This window comes from Pelobates fuscus, chromosome 11, assembly GCF_036172605.1.
Source record: "Pelobates fuscus isolate aPelFus1 chromosome 11, aPelFus1.pri, whole genome shotgun sequence".
In the NCBI taxonomy this organism is placed as follows: Eukaryota; Metazoa; Chordata; class Amphibia; order Anura; family Pelobatidae; genus Pelobates; species Pelobates fuscus.
Genome location: NC_086327.1, coordinates 102,523,191 through 102,545,484, shown reverse-complemented (window position 1 = coordinate 102,545,484; position 22,294 = coordinate 102,523,191). Strand labels below are relative to the sequence as shown.

At 38.8% G+C, this 22,294-nt stretch overlaps 1 protein-coding gene across 5 annotated transcripts in view; it reads right to left on the bottom strand.

The window, feature by feature from the left end:
* Positions 1 to 22,294, bottom strand: part of CCDC30 (coiled-coil domain containing 30) — a 66,963-nt gene that overhangs the window by 13,176 nt on the left and 31,493 nt on the right. For 3 of the 5 annotated variants that reach the window (XM_063435755.1, XM_063435754.1, XM_063435756.1), the window contains 7 exons: positions 21,523 to 21,715; positions 16,439 to 16,549; positions 13,597 to 13,722; positions 10,145 to 10,282; positions 8,534 to 8,682; positions 7,357 to 7,603; positions 2,471 to 2,644 (listed from right to left, as the gene is read on the bottom strand). In XM_063435755.1, coding sequence (XP_063291825.1) covers positions 2,471 to 2,644; positions 7,357 to 7,603; positions 8,534 to 8,682; positions 10,145 to 10,282; positions 13,597 to 13,722; positions 16,439 to 16,549; positions 21,523 to 21,715 — 1,138 coding nt within the window. The remainder of the gene's footprint in view (positions 1 to 2,470; positions 2,645 to 7,356; positions 7,604 to 8,533; positions 8,683 to 10,144; positions 10,283 to 13,596; positions 13,723 to 16,438; positions 16,550 to 21,522; positions 21,716 to 22,294) is intronic. The other 2 variants (XM_063435757.1, XM_063435758.1) reach the window with 2 other exon arrangements.

Below are 22,294 nucleotides of genomic sequence, written 5' to 3'. Positions count from 1 at the left end.
TACTTAACTTTTTAAAGTTTGTTTATAGTATGTCTTGTTTATGTTAATTTACTACTGTGTACAATGGAGAGATTAAGTCAAAGATAGAGTGGCCTTTTTAAGCTGCCATGTGCTTCCTTCTGATTTTAAGGAGATGGCAGCATTATTAATGGGCTTTATTTTATCCCTTAGAAAGCAAACAAACAATCACAGGAGCAAAAAAAGACCAGAGATTCTCAGTTACACCATATCTCAGTTTTACCAGTATCAATAACAAAGACCAGAGATTCTCAGTTACACCATATCTCAGATTTACCAGTATCAATAACAAAGACCAGAGATTCTCAGTTACACCATATCTCAGATTTACCAGTATCAATAACAAAGGCCAGAGATTCTCAGTTATACCATATCTCAGTTTTACCAGTATCAATAACAAAGGCCAGAGATTCTCGTTATACCATATCTCAGTTTTACCAGTATCAATAACAAAGGCCAGAGATTCTCAGTTAGACCATATCTCAGTTTTACCAGTATCAATAACAAAGACCAGAGATTCTCAGTTACACCATATCTCAGTTTTACCAGTATCAATAACAAAGGCCAGAGATTCTCGTTATACCATATCTCAGTTTTACCAGTATCAATAACAAAGGCCAGAGATTCTCAGTTATACTATATCTCAGTTTTACCAGTATCAATAACAAAGGCCAGAGATTCTCAGTTATACCATATCTCAGTTTTACCAGTATCAATAACAAAGGCCAGAGATTCTCAGTTATACTATATCTCAGTTTTACCAGTATCAATAACAAAGGCCAGAGATTCTCAGTTATACCATATCTCAGTTTTACCAGTATCAATAACAAAAGCCAGAGATTCTCGTTATACCATATCTCAGTTTTACCAGTATCAATAACAAAGGCCAGAGATTCTCAGTTATACTATATCTCAGTTTTACCAGTATCAATAACAAAGGCCAGAGATTCTCAGTTACACCATATCTCAGTTTTACCAGTATCAATAACAAAGGCCAGAGATTCTCAGTTATACCATATCTCAGTTTTACCAGTATCAATAACAAAGGCCAGAGATTCTCAGTTATACCATATCTCAGTTTTACCAGTATCAATAACAAAGGCCAGAGATTCTCAGTTATACCATATCTCAGTTTTACCAGTATCAATAACAAAGGCCAGAGATTCTCAGTTATACCATATCTCAGTTTTACCAGTATCAATAACAAAGGCCAGAGATTCTCAGTTACACCATATCTCAGTTTTACCAGTATCAATAACAAAGGCCAGAGATTCTCAGTTATACCATATCTCAGTTTTACCAGCATCAATAACAAAGGCCAGAGATTCTCAGTTATACCATATCTCAGTTTTACCAGTATCAATAACAAAGGCCAGAGATTCTCCGTTATACCATATCTCAGTTTTACCAGTATCAATAACAAAGGCCAATGTGTGGATTTCTACAGAACCAAAACTCAACCACCTATGTTCTTCTGTATGGAAAGTCTGCCAAGTCTATGAATATGATTCTAACCTATTGAGGTGGATTCAGTGAATCAGTGATTTTTGCAATTGCAGGGGAGAGGATATTTGTACCTTAGTTGGCAGAGAGGACCTTGGTGATATGAATGACACACGCTATGTTCTCAGTACTCTAAATCCAACCAAAATTAGTTTATGCTTTTACAAAGAATTCATTTGAAGTTTAAAGGCTTATTAAAGGACCACTATAGTGGCAGGAAAACATACTCGTTTTCCTAGCACTATAGTGCCCTCAGGGTCCCCCACCCTCAGGGTCCCCCTCCCGCCGGGCTGGATGGAGAAGAAGGGGTTAAACTTACCTCTTTCTCCTGCGCCGGCAGGGAGCTCTCCTCCTCCTCTTCCGGTGAATGCGCATGCGCAGCAAGAGCCGCGCGCGCATTCAGCCAGTCCATAGGAAAGCATTCACAATGCTTTCCTATGGACGCTGGTGTCTTCTCACTGTGAAAATCACAGTGAGAAGCGCGGAAGCGCCTCTAGCGGCTGTCAATGAGACAGCCACTAGAGGCTGGATTAACCCATATGTAAACATAGCAGTTTCTCTGAAACTGCTATGTTTATAGAAAAAAGGGTTAAACCTAGCTGGACCAGGCACCCAGACCACCTCATTAAGCTGAAGTGGTCTGGGTGCCTATAGTGGTCCTTTAAGAGTATTATGATCAAATATCGGATCTACTACCGAGAGTCCTGTTAGATGGGCAGTGGCTCTGAGAGCACAAGATTATGCAATCATGGAAGAAGGTGACATTGGGGTGCATAGAAAGCACAACTTTTAGCAAGGGGCATCCTAATGAAGAAATAAGGACTCTCTTTACATGTCTGAGTGTTTCCCAAGGCCTGTTCTCCATTAATATTTAATGAACTACAAGGCTTTTTGGCGTTTACTGTACCCCTATTGAGCACATACTATCTTAGAGTTCCAGAAGGTTCACCTTGGTGTTATCCTGTTGCAGAGCGATATATTCTTTCTTCATATCCAATTTTTTGTCCCTTTCATACCTCAGTTCTTTCTCAGCTGAGCTACACACGTTCTGAACCCTGTGAAGATCTTGGCGAAGCTGACGAATTTCCTCAGATTGTTGCATCAGTGTGTCTCCTGCTAAAAACTGCCAGAAAAAAAAGTGAGAAAATTGAAGCACGAGGCAAGCAGCTGTTTTAACTCATCATTATTGGACCTGGATCTGCCCAATATTAACATGACGGCATGTCTATAAATATAATGCATGATAAAATATTAAAAATGACATCACTGACAAAATCCCCCGTCCATAAACTTATTATTTTATTATTTATATAGCGCCATCACATTCCGTAGCGCTGTACATTGGGTGGACTAACAGATATGTAATTTTAACCAGACAAATGGACGTACAGGAACAGAGAGGTGGAGGGCCCTGCTCAATGAGCTTACATTCTAGAGGTGAGTTCAGTTATTTGACTGACAATTGCACTTTTCTTTGACTACCATTTAGTTTATCAATTATGGCTTTATTAATTATTATGAAGCAAGGTTTAATTTTAAAGCAACAATTTAGTGGGTACGGCTTAGCGTTAGGGGTGCAATTCTAATTCTGGTCTGAGAGAAGGAAGCCGTAGCAATTAATTTGTTGCTAAATTTTCACAACTTAGAGATTTGGCTGATTTAATATTTTCAGATGAACTTTGATTTTTAAATATTACAATCTAAAAAAAAAAATCATAAAAAACAAAAACATATCACTATATCAAAATAGTTTTCAAAATAATAAATAATTAAAAAAAAAACAAAAAAAATTATTTTTTCTCTTTAAAAAAAGCTTATCCAAAAATATTAATTAAATTCAAGCCATAATTGATAAACTAAATGGTAGTCAAAGAAAAGTGCAATTGTCAGTCAAATAACTGAACTCACTCTTTGTAAAAACTCAAACTGGCTACACAGAGCAAACTTATGGTTGAAATGACAAAATATGAGTAACGGAGGACCTCCCAGCATATTAAATAGAACGGATGAAGTTAGATCCAATTTCTGATAACAGTCCAGGTACAGAAGACTCCATGTTTAGTCCGCTGAAATATATAAAAACTGATATATGGAAATTATCTCAGAGCAAACCATGACAGCCAGCAGAGCTGCATCTTTAGTTTTTTTTTTTTTTTAACACTTTTTTTATTTTTAAATTGTATTTTAAAGATGGCGTCCTGTTTCATGAATGTTGCAAGAATCTGCTGAAGTATTCCCAATTTCTAAATAAAGCAGGACATCACCATCTCAGCCCATTGTACAGCGCTACAGAATCTGATGGCGCTATATAAATAATAAAATAATAATAAAGATAATAATAATAAAGATAATAGAAAAGGCCCCCTTTATATAAAGACACCGTTCTGAATCATCAAAAGCACAGCACAAGCAGGAGTACTAATCAAAGAAACACAAAGGTATTAATGCACCAAACCCTTTTTTTAATTTTTTTTTTTATACGACTCATAAAAATTGATTAGCTAAGTGCCTTAGAAACCGTTTAACACCATATTGATAGTAGACAAAGCAGGAACATTTTTTTTTATAAATATCTGCGAAAGCAGAAAAAAATAATTTCACGTGCACATTTTTGTAAAGGTTTTAAAAATAGATATAATTATTCCATCCATATGCTGACATTCCCATAAAAACAGTTTTCTATTAAAAACCTCAGATCAAAAACAAATCTAGCCTTGGCTTTCAATATATAAGGTGCTAGTTCAAACTCCAGGCAGTCAGAGAATGTGCAGTATTCTGCTTTGTAGAATACGAGAGTGAGGGCATCCAAGGACATGCTTATAGAAGGCTACTTCAGAACACCCAATAAATCTATATGTGAAACAGCTGTGCGTGTTATTGTAAGGCTCTAAGCCTAAGCTCCTCTCGTTACAATCACCAATCCACCGTGCCAGAAGGGTCTTAGAGGGAAAGAAAACATAGGACTGGACTTGAGATTTTAAAGTAACATACATCATTCCTGTTAAACATCACGCCAATTAATTCAAATAAAACAAAAGCAAAATAAAAATTACAAAAATCTATCAACAAAGCTAAAGAAAAGCCATACGGAAAACTGGTGCACCTCTAGATATATGTGAGGACAGAGTTACGAACCTTTTTTTCCCCCTCCGTTTTATCACCATATATAAAATTACATACATTCCTTTCAGGTGCCATTTATACATTGGCCTCTACGGCTGAAAAATTTCACATTATTTTTAAAGTGTTCAGTGGGTTATATGAGATTTTAGTAACCGACTTGTATCCCAATTACCTATTCTTCTTTCCTGAGAACGGAATCATTTTTCAGGTGTACCTAACACCCTACTCCTCAATGGTCGCTTATTTGGTCCATTTATAAAACATTGTACTTTTTTTTTTCTCTTTACAGATAAAGGATTTATATAAAAAAAAAAGGGGAGGGTTACTCTACCGAACCACTAAATTCACTGGCAGGTGGTATGACACATATTACCAAATTCATCTAAAAAAAATGGGAAACTCTTGGGCCCAATGTTTAATACTCTTCACCCTGCTACCCATGGAGTGTAGGATAGGGTAGGGAAACAGCCACTACTCGGTAACAATGGCAACAGCCACTTTAGCGAGTAACTGAACTTGGCTAGCAACTTGAACAATGATCGCCAATTTCATTATTGCCAAGTTCCCATTATGATATGTGCTCTGGTGCCAAAACTTAGCCATAGTTTATCTAGGAGGACCTAGACCTCTGATGATGTTCCAAAGCATACACAGACATGTACAAGAATTAATATTCTTTGTTGGATATAAATGCCCCCCCACCCACCCCCCACCAAAAAAAAAAATCAATACGCATCCATATCATAAAACATATGAAGTGACAAAGAACAAAATATCCCTCACTCCACCCACTCGGAAAAGATTTACGATTCTATATTGCCTATAACATCAGGTATACATTTGCGAGGTATAACGAGAGAAACGACTTCCACAAGTAGTGGCTGTCCAAACTGAGCTAGTCCACTGTGCCTGTAGAAAGTCACACCTTAGACGACACTCCAGAAGTGTCCCGGGGCATAACCCCTAAATGTTTAAACTACAGAAAGATCCTCTGGTTGCTGGATAGAAAAACCAGAAACACGAGTATCAACTGGAAAAATAGTATAAGAGATACATAAATGATAAGATTATATAGGTAAAATAAGTCTCAGAAAAATAATAAAAATAAAATGGTCATAAGTGGATAAAGAATTAAACAAGCCAAATGGCTACCCTCCTGTCTTGGGGGCTCTTCAAAACATCTACTGTACTCAGACTCTGGACTTTAATGTAATCGATAAGGTCCAAGTCTGAGATATATTAGAGATGTAAAAGAGCCTTACTTAGAACCCATGGTGTCTAAATAGAGATTGACATAATAATAAATTGCCCACTCTTAGTACTCTGATATTCTAGTCGCCTTCATAGAGTGAGTGGAGGTTGCAATATAAAATAAACGCCAAATCAATACCTAAGATGGCTTAGAACTAAATATTATTCAGATTATATACAGTTAGCAAAAAAGTATCTGAAAAAGCTCATGTGTGTGCAAAATAAGAATGGCTCTGTAGCAAGTTGAGCTGTAAAAGACTTGCTAAATTTGTAACCAATTGGAAGTTTCTTGGTGGGCTGCCCTGCTGCTAACTGGGGATGATGTGCTGGGTGAGCGGCTCATTAGCCACCCCCCAGCGCAGCCATTCACCTAAAGGGCTCCTCTCGGCCCCTTGCCTGCTCAGGGAGAGGGCCCGAGCAGAGCACACTGCTTCCTGCAGGCATGGGAAGCCGGGACATGACTTGGTATCCTGGCTGACCCCTGCCTGTGAACACCGGAAGCATTCTGAGGGGAACAGGAAGCAGCCTGTGCTCACAGTGCACAGCTCTCCTGCTTCACCCTACCAGGAACAGAGCAGCTACCTGCAGGCTGGACTTCCCTTCACAACATTCAGGTATGGCAGGCTAAGGATTTATTGTGTGCATGGTTGAATATTGGTGTGTGTGTGTGTGTTTTAAACTGCTGTATTTGTGTGTTAATAATGTGTGACTTTATGTAAAGTGATGTGAGTTTGTGTTTGAGTAAGTGTGTGTGTGTGTTAGTCAAAGTGTGTAAGTAACACTGTGTGTGTGTTAATGTGAGTGTTCAAGTGACACTGTGTTAGTGATAATGTATTAGAGACTGTGTGTGGTGTGTGTGTAAGTTAGTGAGAGTGTGCAAGTGACAGTGTGTGTTAGTGAGAGTGTGTAAGTAACTGTGTGCAAGTGACAGTGTGTGTTAGTGAGAGTGTGTAAGTAACTGTGTGCAAGTGACAGTGTGTGTTAGTGAGAGTGTGTAAGTGTTAGTGACAGTGTGTAAGTGACATCGTGTGTTAGCGAGAGTGTGTAAGTGACTCTGGGTGTGTATGTGTTAGTGAGAGTGTGACTGACAATGTGTATGTCGGTGAGAGTGTGAATGTTAGTGAGAGTGCAAGTGACAATTTGTAAGTGACTTTGTGTGTGTTAGTCAGAGTGTGTAACTGACAATGTGTATGTCAATGAAAGTGTGTAAGTTAGTGAGAGTGCAAATGACACTGTGTAAGTGACTCTGTGTGTATGTGTGTTAGTGACAGTGTGTAAGTGACACTGTGTATTAGCGAGTGTTTTCCTGGCACTATAGTTTCCCTTTAATGTCTACTCAGTGCGTCTCTTTCCCTAACTGTCTCCCTAGGGCGGCAAGAATCCTTGCACCGGTCCTGATCATCACATGCGCATGTTTATTGATCAGATAATGTACAGAAAACCTGGTAAGGAACCACCAACCTTTGGAACCATTTCTTCTGCGCCATCACCACAACTCTGAGGCCTGGGCATTTTATTCTGCATGTCCACTATCTCCCGCTTCAGTCGTGCGTTCTCCTCTCTTTTGGTTTGTAGATCTTGTCTTGTGCTTTGGATCTCCTGACGAAGCTCTAAGGCCTCCTCCCACAGTTTCTGCGTCTCGTTCATTCCTTCTTGTAGCTGTTTTTGAAGTGTTTCACATTTCTTTTTGCTTTCGGACATTTTGACACTTTTAAATTCAGTGGTATAAAAAGGAAAAAACAAAACAAAAAGAAACTAAAATAAATAAATGGCTCCAAAAATAAATAAATGATAAATGAATGCAAGGAACAAGCACATTTGCACTCACAACATGGTATAAGTTGACTTATGACAAGTCTACTTTAATATTCAATTTTAAAATAAAATATGGAGAATTTCTTTAAGCATTCATCAGTCTCTGATGAAGTCGCTGTGAGGCACGAAACATGTAAGCGTTAATGAAGTGATGCTTTCCCCCCTGCTGTACAGTCCCACTTGCAAAATTTAGATGAAGCAATAAAGGTATCATGTACTAAAACGTATTATGCAGCTTGGACACCGCCTTTTCCCTGTTTACTTGCCTGTCTCGATTATGGATAATTTGTTTATAATTTTTTTGTGTTTTTTTTTTTACATGATTTTAAAGTTTTAACATTTAAAGTTTTAAATGCAATTTAATTTTCCTTTCTCAAGTGTAAGTTGCTGTGTTTCCGGAGCATTCTACATACAGTATTTATTTTGTCTAACAGTCGTGCCCAAATTTTATGGAGGAAAATGTAGAAGTCCATGACAGACAGTCAAGACAACCAAATCTTCCACAGACTCGTTGTATGCTGTCTAACAGTTCTGAACACTGGCAGCAAACTCATGCGCAGAAAATAAGTCAGTGATCCTTGCTCACTGATTTTTTTAATGTCATTAAAGTGACTAAAGGACAAAATAAAAACACTAAAAGTGAATGCTAATGGGCCACTGCAACTTTACAAAGTAGAATATTGTAATATAATAAATAATGCACTAATAATACATGAGATGGACAATATGTCGAGTGGATTTTCACAAAAGTTCACGTTTAAGAACTAGCACATTTTGTAAATGTGAAGCACAATGTTGCGGAGATCGGAGCCATGATTTTTACCCATTTTCTTCTCTCAGCTTTTCCAGATCTAAAACCTTGTCTTGCAGGTGTTGAAAAGCTTGTTCTTTTGCAATCCGGGTCTCGTTGGACGTTTTCTGGTCATTTAACATGGTCTGTAACCTTTTGCATTCTTCAGTAAGTTTGGCAATCTAAGAGAAGAGATCGGACATTTAGCTCATTCAGTATACACAGCATGTGGAAATGGCATACACATGTTCACAAGTAGATGTTGATGTGTGTATGATGAAAAACAGATTTAAATTCCTGTTATCAGCATATATTTTCAGTAAAAAAAACATACACGTGAGTAGAAACAGTTTTGACACTTTATCAGTGATAATAACTTATTCCCACAAAACAAATAAGTAAAACCATTTGATTATGGGCAAGGCAGGATACAATAGTCAGTGGGTTCTTACTAGCTGTGTCAAATCAGGCTCCAGTTACACCCAGTGATGTACAGGGTATTTAGGTTTTGTTCTTCCCTAGACATGATTAACCTCAGGCACCCCCTAATCTAAATTTGCCCCACCCTTCCTGTCATGGCCACATCTTTTCCTGTTTAAGACCCACTCTTGCTCTAGACTACACCCATTTCTATTTAGGCTCCACCTTTTCCTCTTAGAGGACTACTTCTTCCTACCTCATCCTTCTAAGCACACGTTTTAACCAACCCACATTTTCACTGACATACACACATGGAACACACAAGGAACACACACACACACTCACTGATTTGACACACTCACACCCACAGACTGGCACACACACACACTGACAAACTCACAGATACACCAACACTGAGACACACACACGCACACACATAGGTATTCTGACAGAAACAAACATACTGACAGTCACACACACACTTTACTGACAGACACAGACTCACTGATTTGACACACACATATACTGACATCAGACAAACACACACAAATTATTACACTGTTTAGTGTGGCTGCTGTTGTGGTCATATTCTTGCTCTGCTCCCTCGCACGCCATTTAGTGATGCGGGGCTGGACTGACGTCATATTTTGGGCTCCTGGCATCACTGCATGGTGCAAGAGGGAGCAGAGCAAGAAGAGCAAAGAGTTCAGCACTCCCTGCCGCTCGTCTATATTACGCACAGATACCTGCCTTGGAAGGCCCCAAAGGTGGCCAGAAGGCTAGCTCTTGGGCCCTAATGACAGGTGGAACACAGCAGGCCCAGTGAAATCTGTTAGGGCGTCAGAGAGCGCAATTGGGGGCGTCATGTTTTGTCGCCCCCTGAGAAGTGCTGCCAAAGGCAAATGTCTTGTTAGCCTTGGGACTGATACAGCGCTGGTTACACCTTCCCCAATGTCAGCTCCATCACTCAATCCCTAGTGTAAGGGCTAAGCATGGGTAGATAGCTGTTTGTAAATGACTGAATTTGTTGGTGGAGAAAGTAGGAGCTGGAAGGAGAGTTCAGAGGCTGTGAATTTAACTTTACAGATCTTTATATTTAACGATTTTGATATCAGGGAGTTCAGTGACCCAATGTCTGGCAGAATAATTTGAATATTTATTATAAGTAATGTTAAAACGAATAAGGAAAAAATTTAAAATTGCTCGTTCAGTGCGGTACATCACCTTAATATCTTGCATGCTATTTACTCTCTCCAGCTCGTCATTCGCTGCACGCAAAATATTCTTGTCTTGTTCCGCACGTTTCAAGCTTCTTAGGTCGCCCTGAAGCTCGTTCATTTTTACTGTAGATGTATATATTTCCTGGAGGCAAATGGAAAAAAATGGTTGTCGAAGGGAGATTGTGACCCAGTTTTGGTAGTTTTCAAATCACTGTTTTTGGTCACCTTCTCCCTGGATCTCACAAAATAATGCACTAATAATACATGAGATGGTCAATAGATTCTGATCACAATAGAGTGAAAACCTCAGCTTTTGATCAGCATCAGGAAGCTTTGGCAGAAACATTAGTACACTTGGCTATTTATCAGGAGAGAAAAATCAGGAGAGACAAAAAAGGATTATCCTGAGAGAGTCTGGATCCCATGAACTTTAATGATGATTGGAGTTAAGAAGAACGTGCCACACTCAGATTAACGAACATTGATATGGAGTTTGACCGATATAAAGGAAATGCCAATGGACTTTGCTTTGGACTTGGCTGCGCACAAACAGAGTAATTGAACTTGAGTTCATTATGAAAGTAATGAATTAAAGGAACACTATAGTCACCTAAATTAATTTAGCTGAATAAAGCAGTTTTAGTGTATAGATCATTCCCCTGCAATTTCACTGCTCAATTCACTGTCATTTAGGAGTAAAATCACTTTGTTTCTGTTTATGCAGCCCTAGCCACACCTCCCCTGGCTATGATTGACAGAGTCTGCATGAAAAAAAAACTGGTTTCACAAACAGATGTAATTTACCTTAAATAATTGTATCTCAATCTCTAAATTGAACTTTAACCCCTTAAGGATACATGACATGTGTGACATGTCATGATTCTCTTTTATTCCAGAAGTTTGGTCCTTAAGGGGTTAATCACATACAGGAGGCTCTTGCATGGTCTAGCAAGCTATTAACATAGCAGGGGATAAGAAAATCTTAATTAAACAGAACTTGCAATAAAGAAAGCCTAAATAGGACTCTCTTTACAGGAAGTGTTTATGGAAGGCTGTGCAAGTCACATGCAGGGAGGTGTGACTAGGGTTCATAAACAAAGGGATTTAACTGCTAAATGGCAGAGGATTGAGCAGTGAGGCTGCAGGGGCATGTTCTATACACCAAAACTGCTTCATTAAGCTAATGTTGTTCAGGTGACTATAGTGTCCCTTTAATACAGCTAATCCAATCTATCCAGTTTATATATTTAGCTACTTAATATGTTATTATCCTCTTAACTACCTCCTTTCCAACATGCCAATTATACACTAGAGTATGACAAGACAAGCTGACTTCATTACGGATGCCATTCATTTCCATAACTTCTCTAGCAACTGTCATTCCATCAAAGTAAATCATTTTGTATTCTCAGGAAGTCTGAAAACCCTACATCTACAAAATTAAAGTATTTTACCTTCTCTCGTACAAATAAGAACAGGAATGTTTAAGGTTAACAGTACTAGATATGTTATCTGGGGTATCTGTAGTAAGCAGACCTAGATCTTTATGGACCTACCTCTCTTCCTTGAACTATGAAGACTAGAAGGGGGATTCTTTGGCAAACAAACTGCTCACAGTTTCAAAAGTGGGTTAATAAAGTGACAAAGTAAGTGTGGCTAGGACTAAACAGCACAACACTGCCCAGTGATTTTAGCAAGAGGCCTGGTAAGGTAAGGTGACGCCAAGCCTGCATTCCCAAGGCAAAATTGGCTAGATTCCACCAATACAATTAGCAAAGCGGTGGGTTGGGGTAAGTGTGTGCGCCTAATGTTTTCATTGTAATGAGTTTCATGGCCTGTGGATTAAAAGCGATTACTAACAATAAACCAGACATACAAATATGAGCCAGTAGAGCACATAGCACCGAAGAGCGTTCCATATAGAAAATACCTAAAAGAAAATGCAGTGCAGTATCTTGCAGTTCCTTTAGTAAAAATATACCATTTTGGTACATTTTTCAGTGCATATACACAGTCTATTTATTCTATAGTACACCAGTCTTCATATACCTTTACATAAAGTATTACCTCTCCCTTTACCCTGTGAACACAATTTACTATATAAAAGGTGTGGCAAACAAACCACAAACCAATCTTGTCATCTTGTTGCAGACCCATTACTGAAATTATCCTTCCAGCGCGTCCAGTTTTAACTTTGAAGCACTGCCCCCTCTAGTGGAGTAGCTGTGAAATCAGAAGCCCAATAAAACCAGTTTCCTTACCTGCATAATAACTCACTGACACTCGATGCAATAAGACAGGAACCCACACTCAGTTCGCTCTTTTATTTTTTTGGTGAGCTCAATATATTTTGTCTCGACTGATGTTCAAGAATAGCAGCACCTCGAGGGCTAGGTAGGAGAATAATATAGTTTCTGGTAGAGGGTGGATCACTGATCACAATTATATTCTCTATGCCTTGGCAAGGTAAGACACTGTTTCTGCCAAGTTTGTTCCAGCTTAGTGCATGCCCACAGCAAAAGCAACGTCACATACAGAGGTCAATCAAGTTGTAACACACCTCCTGCAATCTACGGTAACGAACAAACACACAACTCATACAAAAAAATGCACCAACTCATGTCGTTATCTCCATCAGTGTCAGACAGGTAATAAACTCATTATATTGTGTCTGCCACTCTGGGCCAAGTGCCATACCCGTTTAATATATCTTTTCTTTTTGCTTGATGATACAAAGAAAGCGATAAAATCAAGGCATCTTCCTGGGAGACACTGTGGGTGTATGAAGCTAAACTAAGCACTAGAAGGCAATACTACTTTATACCATGTTTTAGATTTAATATCACTATGCAATCTATTTTATGGCTAGGCTTGCTGCAGCGGCATCTAGTGGTTTATTTGTTCATTGTCATGCTCATATTACAGAGATTGTGCGCTCTGGCACATACAACCAGATCTCTCACTCTTTTCAAAATATGTTCATCATTTCTGATCTATTTCTATTTAAAACATAACTATTTTGCCGTATTTATTCTTACTACGTCTGACAAATCTTGACAAAGAGTGGAGCATAAGACAAGCTCCACTGCCTTTGTTAGCTTGACAAACGTGACAAAGGAAGTAGAAATTGCCTTAAGCCCTATCCTTTGTCAAGCGTATGAAAAAATATATAAAACACAAAGTAGTCCCTACTTTGTCCTCTGTTTTAACCCCTTAAGGACACATGACATGTCTGACATGTCATGATTCCCTTTTATTCCAGACGTTTGGTCCTTAAGGGGTTAAAGAGAAATCGATCGGAAATGAAGAACAGATTCCGATAGAGGAAGAGAAGTGGAAATTATAGGAGAAAAGGTAAGTATGAAGTGACAGAGCCACTTCAAGTTTCATTTTTACCACTTTGAAAGGTATAACACAATTACCAGTGCCATTAAAAAAAAACTACACAGTTATCACCTCTTTTTCTGTTTGCAGAGCTTTATGGGTACTTTCCAGTTCCAACGAGAGTCTGTGTTTCCCATCTCTTTCCTCTGTTAACTGATTTGTTAACATAGTTATCTTCTCCTCACGACTTCTTAAGACCTGTATCAAAATAAACATTACAGTTTAAGGAGATTATCTTTTCAAAAGTTGTAACAGTTCTAAATATACTACACCCGTAATGAGCTCCCCATAATTATAGATACTAAATAACAATAGATAAAATTAAAACAAACGAAAACATAAAAAAAGTACCCATGGATTTTCAAAGTGGTAAATGTGGTTGCATGAATCATGTGACTGCAAAGGATCATGGGAGAAAAAGTATGCACGCGGGATTACATGGATCTGAAATATTGCAAACTAAAGGATATCATAGAGTGTCTAAAACTTTTACCCTTATTTCTATAAAGCATTGACAAATCAATAAATTGTTTTGTATCACTGAACAGAAATCAGTACATGATATTTATATATGCACCCCCTATTTCAAATAAAATGTTGTTATTCTTTTTAAACAAAAGGAACGTAGTGGTTGTGATAGTCACCATCACTGAAAGAAGGAGGACACTTTACAAAGTTTTCTAAATGGCTTCTGTGCCCATTATATGTTTTGTGTGCTCTCCTGTCCTACTGATGCTGGTTACCATCTAAGTGGAATTGACTATGGAGCCTGTATAGCACCCTTTGTTGGTAGCAACAGCTATATGCACTGCCCAAATAGCAAGGCTTGTTAATTTGCATATTCGGGTAGATTTGCATGTTGCCAATTCTGCAGGAAGGCGAGATATTTTGTGTTAATTATCATCTCCCCACCCCTTTATAAATATATGTCATCGTGGTATAATAAGTTGGTGTATATTGTCAGATATGATTTGGTTATTTGTATTTTATTGAAGTTGTCACAGCAATCCAAGTGTGATGAGCATATGGCCTAGACCTGAGTAAAAATAATGTTGTGTATGTTAGTTCCTTTTGGAACCGTGTGTTCTTTGTGGATTTTTAGAGATTTCAGTCACAGAGTTGTTGTACCTGTTGGCTGGCTGTACGATCCCTCTAGCCCTGGGACAAATCAAAGAGAACTAGGCCTGAGAGCTGCAACTATCTTTATGAAGACAAGAGCAATCACACTGCAGGCATTAAGGTGCATTTCTGCCTGTAAGGAAAGCTGCAGAGCTATAGGCAGGAGGACAGTACCTTTCTAAAAGGAGAGCTGCAGACGGGTCGGGTGGAAAAGCTCCAGAGAGACTCCAGTCCAGTCAAGCCCCAGCAACTGTGGTTGAAGCACTACTGCTCACCCCCACCCACAAAGGTTAGGAAGCGGATTGGGCGGAGGTACTCGGTTGGAGTTCAGGAGCTCCATAACAGTGGTGAAGGGGTCAATGGCATTCAGTCATATTTAAAGCCCGGGACCTTTGCTTTAACTGCAGCAGTTAAGACTATCAAAGTGTTTTGTGGGCTAAATATCTAGTTGATGTAAACTAAAACACACAAACTAAGCAGTGTGTGCGGCTATTATTAGGAGACTTTACCCATGAGTCAATGCATGAAAGAGTCTGCAGGCTGCAGCGATTTACCAATAATATATTGCAAGATTAGAATTGCAAGATAAGTGCATTTACTCCACAACCAACAATGAGGGTGAGGTTGTGGGTTTGTTTGCGTGTATTATAGTGAATTACCAATAGCAGAGTCTATTGAAATAAATAGGCTTATTTGATGTAATTTGTTTTAAAAAAGGCAAGAGCACAAGGAGTCAAGGGAGATTTACTAAACTTAGATAAATTTATAATACATTTCTTAACGTGCCTTTGCAAAAAGGAAGTGGGAGAAAAAAAAGAAATCTAGCCAAGTTTAATGTTGATTTTGGAGCCTTCTACCAGCCTAGAGGTTCTCCCCCTTGCAAGCCCACCCATGGTACTGCCAACTCTTATGTTCTATTTTAAGGATTTAAAGAAAAGAAAATCACGGTGCGCTTTACCAAATTATTACTTGGCATGCTGCCTCAAAAACTCATTGCAGCAGGGTTTACCACACTGTTTCGATATATGCACACTCACGTTACACAGCATTGCAGGTTCCAATGGAGTTTTACACAAAAATTATAAAATCATACAGAACAATCAATTCTACTTTTTTCATTGAAAATGGCACACAGTGAGGAGAGGTTATGAGAGCCCATCACTGCTTTGGGCAAGCAAAAATTGCCAACTTGAACCTAAATCTTCCCCCCACCGAAGATTTAAAAATAATTCTGGTTTAAAAAAAAAAATAAAAAATGACCATTATTAAAAATCTGAAAAAGAGACTGTAGCAGATTTAATAAAAAAAAAAAAAAAAAAAATGTAAAATATGTAGGTAGACAGAGAATATATTATTTTGTAGTTATTTATTTATAACTATATAATTTTGTTTATTTATTCATTAAGCTGGCTGAGCATTATGGGAAATATAATAAACACGGTTGGTGCCATTATGGCCATATAGCATGCAGAGGTCATGCATAATTTAAATATTCATACATTATAGAACATCACTCTGGACGGCGGCTTGTAACCAGCCCATCTCTTTCACAGCATTACAAGCTCTGATTGACAGGTCTTTCGGATTAACTCACTTGTCACGTACACTTGAAATAATTTCTGGCTAAGCTTAAAATCTTTCCCACTTGTATTATTTGCTTTAACGCCTTTGTTAAGGAATCTGCAGACATGTTGGGTTACTATAGGTATTCTACGAATCACTTCTTTATAAAATTCTAGATTTTTATTTTGCTGTAGTATTTAATTTTTTGTATTTATTTTTTTTATACTCTGACCTGCTGTAAATCTTGCATCTTTGTTAGATCGCCTTTGCTTCCTCGATCCGTTCCAAGCCTTTCTTTCTTTCCATTCCGAAGTTTTATCAGCTCTGCTTCTAAGCTCATTATCTTTTAAAGAAAAAAAATTACAAAAAAAATGTAATCCAAGCAAACAAGCAGATTCTAATTTTCTAAAATATAGTATCAGCATGTACATTCCACTTCAAATGTTTGTCCTACCAACGTTAAGGTAATGAATAAAAGATACTTGACAATAAGTTGAGAAATCTCACAGTATCTGCGATGCTGTCTGGGCTGTAAACACAGTGCAGTTTGTACTCATTTTTTTGTTTTCTGTCGCTAGGCAATCACATTCCAATGACTCTATTAGGCTACACAGACACACTCACACCCCCCCCCCCCCCCTAACACTACCAAACAATGCTGACCATTTTTCTAAAGCTACCAGTGTTAGTCTGAATCACAATTTACAGTGAATTTCTGATGGAACACTCCAGTGTGTGACAGTGCAAACGTTATGTCCTCTCAAGCATTTATTGTGATTAAAATTCTCCTAAATGCTTGCTTGCACTTTCTTAAAAGTGATGTTAGAGCTCACATTCTATTAACTATTTTTTTTTTTAGTTGTTTCACTGTACAGTGAGTTACTGTAAACTAATAAACAAAATGCAAAATCGTGGCCACTTTAGCCTATCAGAACAAAAAAAAAAAAAAACCACATACAACAAAACTACAGTCTATACTGAAATAAAATCTGCAATTGCCAGGAACTTGACAATAAGTGACATATTGAGAATTTTGATAAAAGTTGGTTAAACATTCACGGGGTTCTGCCAATGATATTCCTCTATAAAAAGACAGCATTTTATGTTTAATGTCACATGGGGGAGAATAAGCACTTTTTTTTAAAACAGAAAAATGTGACAAAGAATTGAAAACCAGAAAAATTTGACAAATAATCTGCTTTTAAAAATGATCTAACTCCTAATGTATCAATATAAATAGGCAGCTTCTGCTTTATTGTGGTTTTCTATCTAACACCCAAATCAAAAAAAACAAAACAAAGTAAAAATAAATACGGTAAATAAAAATGAATAAAGTGAACATAGAGGACAAATCTTAAAAAAAATATATTTTTGAGCGGGAGGTTTCATACATGGAAAATAAAACATGTTATCTCTTTTACGTGCTCAATATGACCTTATAGATGAGGTCACATTAATAAAATGAAATACAGAAGTAAAAATGAAATGTTAATTAACATCATGTTATGGACAAAGATATTAGTCACTAAAGTAAGAATAATGAATTCAAAGTGAATTTTCATTTTTATTTTTTAATTCTTTATTTTGTCGTGCATATAGAACACAGAGAGGCAAGCAATGCCACAACAGCTGTTGCTAGCTTAATTATCAACATTTAGAGAAATTTCTAGGCATCCAGTAACATTGCACATTTTATATTATTTAGGTACATTATGAAAGATGTAATAAAATAAAACAGCCAGTGAGCCATGTGTGGATGTGATAAGAGTGTGCTTATTCAGTTTAGGTGATAACCATAGAGGGGTTTACCCCTTGCCCATAGACTGTGAGTAGTGTAGAGGGGCCAATCTTTTAACCGGCAGGGGGAGGGAGAGGATAGGGAAAGATAATAGAGTGTGGCTACTCGGCATATGCATATGAGACTGCGTGGAGTAACAGCATATTAGGCTAATAAACTTTGCAATGGAAGTAAAGTTAGCAAAAAAAAAAAAGAAAGCACAAAAAACTAAACAAACTAACTGTTGTAGACATGTTGTATGACAATGGTGGAATTCAGAGTGGAATTGACTTGAGTGGGTCAGCCTATGCTTCCTCAGGTGGGTGGCCTGGGAGGTGAGGCTCTCTGGTTTTCTCTCGGAGTAAATTCCTGAATGGGTGCCGGGTTGAGCCGAGACAGGCCTGTTCCAGTCGGCGGTAAGGCCTGCAGTATGCCTGTTGATTTTAGGTGCGATTTCAGCTCCTGATATCCCTGTGCTCTGTGGGAAGTCCCGTTATGTGTAAACAATACAGCTTGTGGTGTCCCCCATCTGTAGGGAATCTCTCTGGCGCAAAGGTGTTGCAGGAGAGGCTGCAATGATTTCCGCCCGGTTATGGTGCTCTTGTAGAGGTCTGGGAATACGGTTAGTGAGGAGCCCTCAAACAGCAGGTTTTTTTTCCCCTCGCAGAGCGGCCAGGAGTGAGGCTTTATCTGAGAGGGCTTGAAATCTAAGTATGAGGTCTGCCATCGCCGGTGCTCTAGCTGGCTTTGGTAGCTGAAACATACCATCCAGCTTCAAGGATTTCACCTGCTTTGGTGGGAGCAAGACTCCAAAGAAGCGCCTTATGTAGTGGAATAGGTCAGCGATTTCAACAGTCTCAGGTGTCCCCCGGATTTCAGGTTGTAACGCCTTCTCTGATCTTCTAAATCATCCAGCATATCTGATGTGGCGATCTGCTGCTGTGCCAGATCTCCTACCTGCTGTTCCAGGCTATTTTGGCCTCAGATTTGAAGTATGCTTTGAATTTCTCTAGACTAGGTGCATTAGATTGGGGCAAGAAGTCAGGAAGCCATATCTCCAGGATGACATCGCGGGAGGATGAGCAGGTGGCAGCACTGAGTGAGTCTCAGCACTGGAAGAAAGGCAAGTTAAAACCTATTTCACTAAATTTGTTAAAGAACATGAGACACATATAATCAGTAATACAGTTAAAGGGTTACTCCAACCACCATGACCATTTCTGCTTTTCGAAGTGGTCATGGTGGTACGAGTCCGTATAAGCAGTGTTTCAGCGAGAAACACTGCACATACGGAGATAGCATGTGTGTGCTAGGGGGTAAATTGCACCCCACCCCAATGTCAGTTCTGTGCATAAAATAAGTCTGTCGTCAGCGCGCACAGCACACGGACAATGGATGAGGTAGAGTCTGCAAGAGAAAGTCTGGATGTCCCCTGTCACCCTTCCTTCTTATGTGCAGCTCAATACACACAGGTTTTGTCTTTTCCCTCCCCGTTCCCTCTCCTCTTGCCAGCTCAGAGTGCGCGCATGCACTCTAAGCCAGTCAAATGGTCCAATCAAAGGTTTCCCTACGAGAAGCATTTGATTGAACCTCACATAGCTGCAGTGATGTCAGTAGGGGCGTATTGAGATTTGCCAGGAGCTTTGCTTGCTGCTGGATTCCAGCTCAGAAATACCTGTTTTTTTTGTGGGGGAGGCAAGGGGGGTAATGACCTAACCTAAAGAACAATGCTCACTATGGCATTATTTATGAAATCAAATACAAATGCGTTAAAAAGGTTTGGAGTAACCCTTTAAAGGTTTATGTGGCTGCACAACAAGGCTTAATGCACGGGTCTCCAAATTCCTAAATAAAAATTAATTAGTGCAGAGCACAATTTTTTTTTATAGTTAAACAGATCATTAACACTGTGTTTGGTGCATGTAGCCCTTAATCAATAAGTATTGCAATTTACTCAGCAATTAAAGGGACACTATAGTCACCTGAATAACTACAGCTTAATGTAGTTGTTCTGTTGAGTATAATAGCTCCCTTCAGAGAAAAGGCAGTGTTTCCATTGCCCCCCGGGACACCTCCATGGCCACTGGAGGGGCTTCCTGGCTCAGGGCTGCACAGTAAGCAGCCCTGCCGTTCAGCATCCCCATGCTCTGCATGGAGACGCCGAATTTTCCTCATAGAGATGCATTGATTCAATGCATCTCTATGAGGAGGTGCTGATTGGCCAAAACAGCTTTGGTCCCGCCCATTGTCGATCTTATCCAGGCTAAAAATCATCAATTTTGATGATGTCACCAAGGGGGCAGGGCCAACACCGGCAGACCCGTGGAGAGCTGAAAATAAGGTGAGTTTTAACCCATTCTGAGAGGGCAAGCCACCTATATGGTGGGTTTTCACTATAGGATCAGGAATACATGTTTGTGTTCCTCACCCTATGATGATCCTTTAACATTGAAATGGTTAATATAAAAATAAAGATTTGAAATATATTTTAAGGAGATATGGTTACAAGTATAGAGAGGCATATAATGGTATACCAGACTTTGGTCTGTGGGAGTGAAATGCGTCAGACTTTATTCCTTTTCATTGAAAGAGTATGACTATTTCTCTCTGAGTGGCCTCACAATTTTATAGCTGCCAATTAAAGCACCAAAACAAATGCCTTGGTAGCTTGTTCATTATGTGGGCGCCATCCCAGGCACATGAATTACAGATTTTCTTTTTCTTGGCTAATTCATCAACATCAATAGAACAAATCGCTATGACGAGGAAGCAAAAGGGTGAGGATTCGCAGATCTTTTCCAATTTAAACATGTATCCAAAACGTACATTCCAAGCACTCTATGATTCGAATACAGGTTATGTACTAAGGAGATCCACTGACCCTAGCTTCCAGTCACTGCCGCTGCAAGCCCACCGCTTACACAAAGATGTTGGAGAAGGAAGCTTACGACCCCCCTATTCTTTTACAGCTTTCCGTGAAGAAGCCAGAGATGGATACATGCGCAGATGCTTCATTAGCTCTACTAACAAAACTATGAATGGACTCACTATTAAGATAATTGCAGGAATGCTATCAACTTGGGCCAGATTTCCCTTCATGTTTTCTGATGATTTGACCTGCTGTCCATTGCTTAACTACATATTCCATAAATGTCCGATGAGCAGAGGTTTATAGTATATACTCCATCCCCTTCTAAACAATGGGGCATCTAGAGTTGGATTAAAAGTGTCAGCTACTTCCTAGTATGAATAGGGCTCTTGGCAGAAAACAGCAAATCCTGGAGATTTGCATAAAACACAGGAACTTCGATGGTAAGTACTTACTGTCAGGTTAATGGGTTTTTTTCAGACACCACAAAATAAGAGCTTGACTGGTTGAGCCAATTTTTAGTCTGGGCAAAGATCACTGCAAAATGTGCAAACCAATCATATGGATTTTAAAGATTTATGGTAGTTTTTTAGTTAGCCTGAAGTATGGCTTTAAAATGCCTGTATATTTTGCCTCACAAGAGATACAATATTTGAATTTAATGACTTACTGTATTCTGGAGTCCAGCGGTTTGACTCTCAAAGTATTCAATTTGCTCCTTTGTTTTATTCTGTGTTTCTCCCAAAATGGATTCCAGCTCCTCGTTGCGCTCCACTGTCTCATCATGCTCGCGTTGCAGTTTCTGTAGCTTGTGAAGCAATTGCTGATTCAGACACTCTCGCCCTTCAATCGCCAATCGACAGCTATGGAAAGTGATTACATACAGTATACGTTTTCTTGACTATGACGTCACTTTTCGACTGAGCTTCTGAACCATTTGTAATCTTCAAAATCGAGCAAATGTTTGTGTGCGATTTTGTTTTCCATGTGATATACTGTCTTTTATAATTACCAGTAGTGTCAATTCATCCATAATAAAAAGTCACACTCTGAATTGAAATGAACCACTGTAGATATTTTGCTGAATTACCAGCGGCCAATGGGAGCAGATACCCTTTATTATTATGTAGATTAACCACCATTCCCAGGTTGATCATGGAGCTCTCTAAATTAAACGAGTAACCCTAGTCCCAACCAGCCCAAAGTACTGACCACGTGTGACATTAGCATGGGGCAGGAGATATAATCACAAAGAGAAGAAATTATCATATATATGCAATATCTGCTCTTTGCTAAGGAGGATCTGATGAAAATTAAGTCATGGGTTTTGAGTGCTAGATCTTTTACCCATACCATTCTTTAAAAGTGAGACTTCCTCATTCACTCACCCCTACAAAACCCATGAAATAGACTTACTATGTCCATGTCTAGGACATCATCCC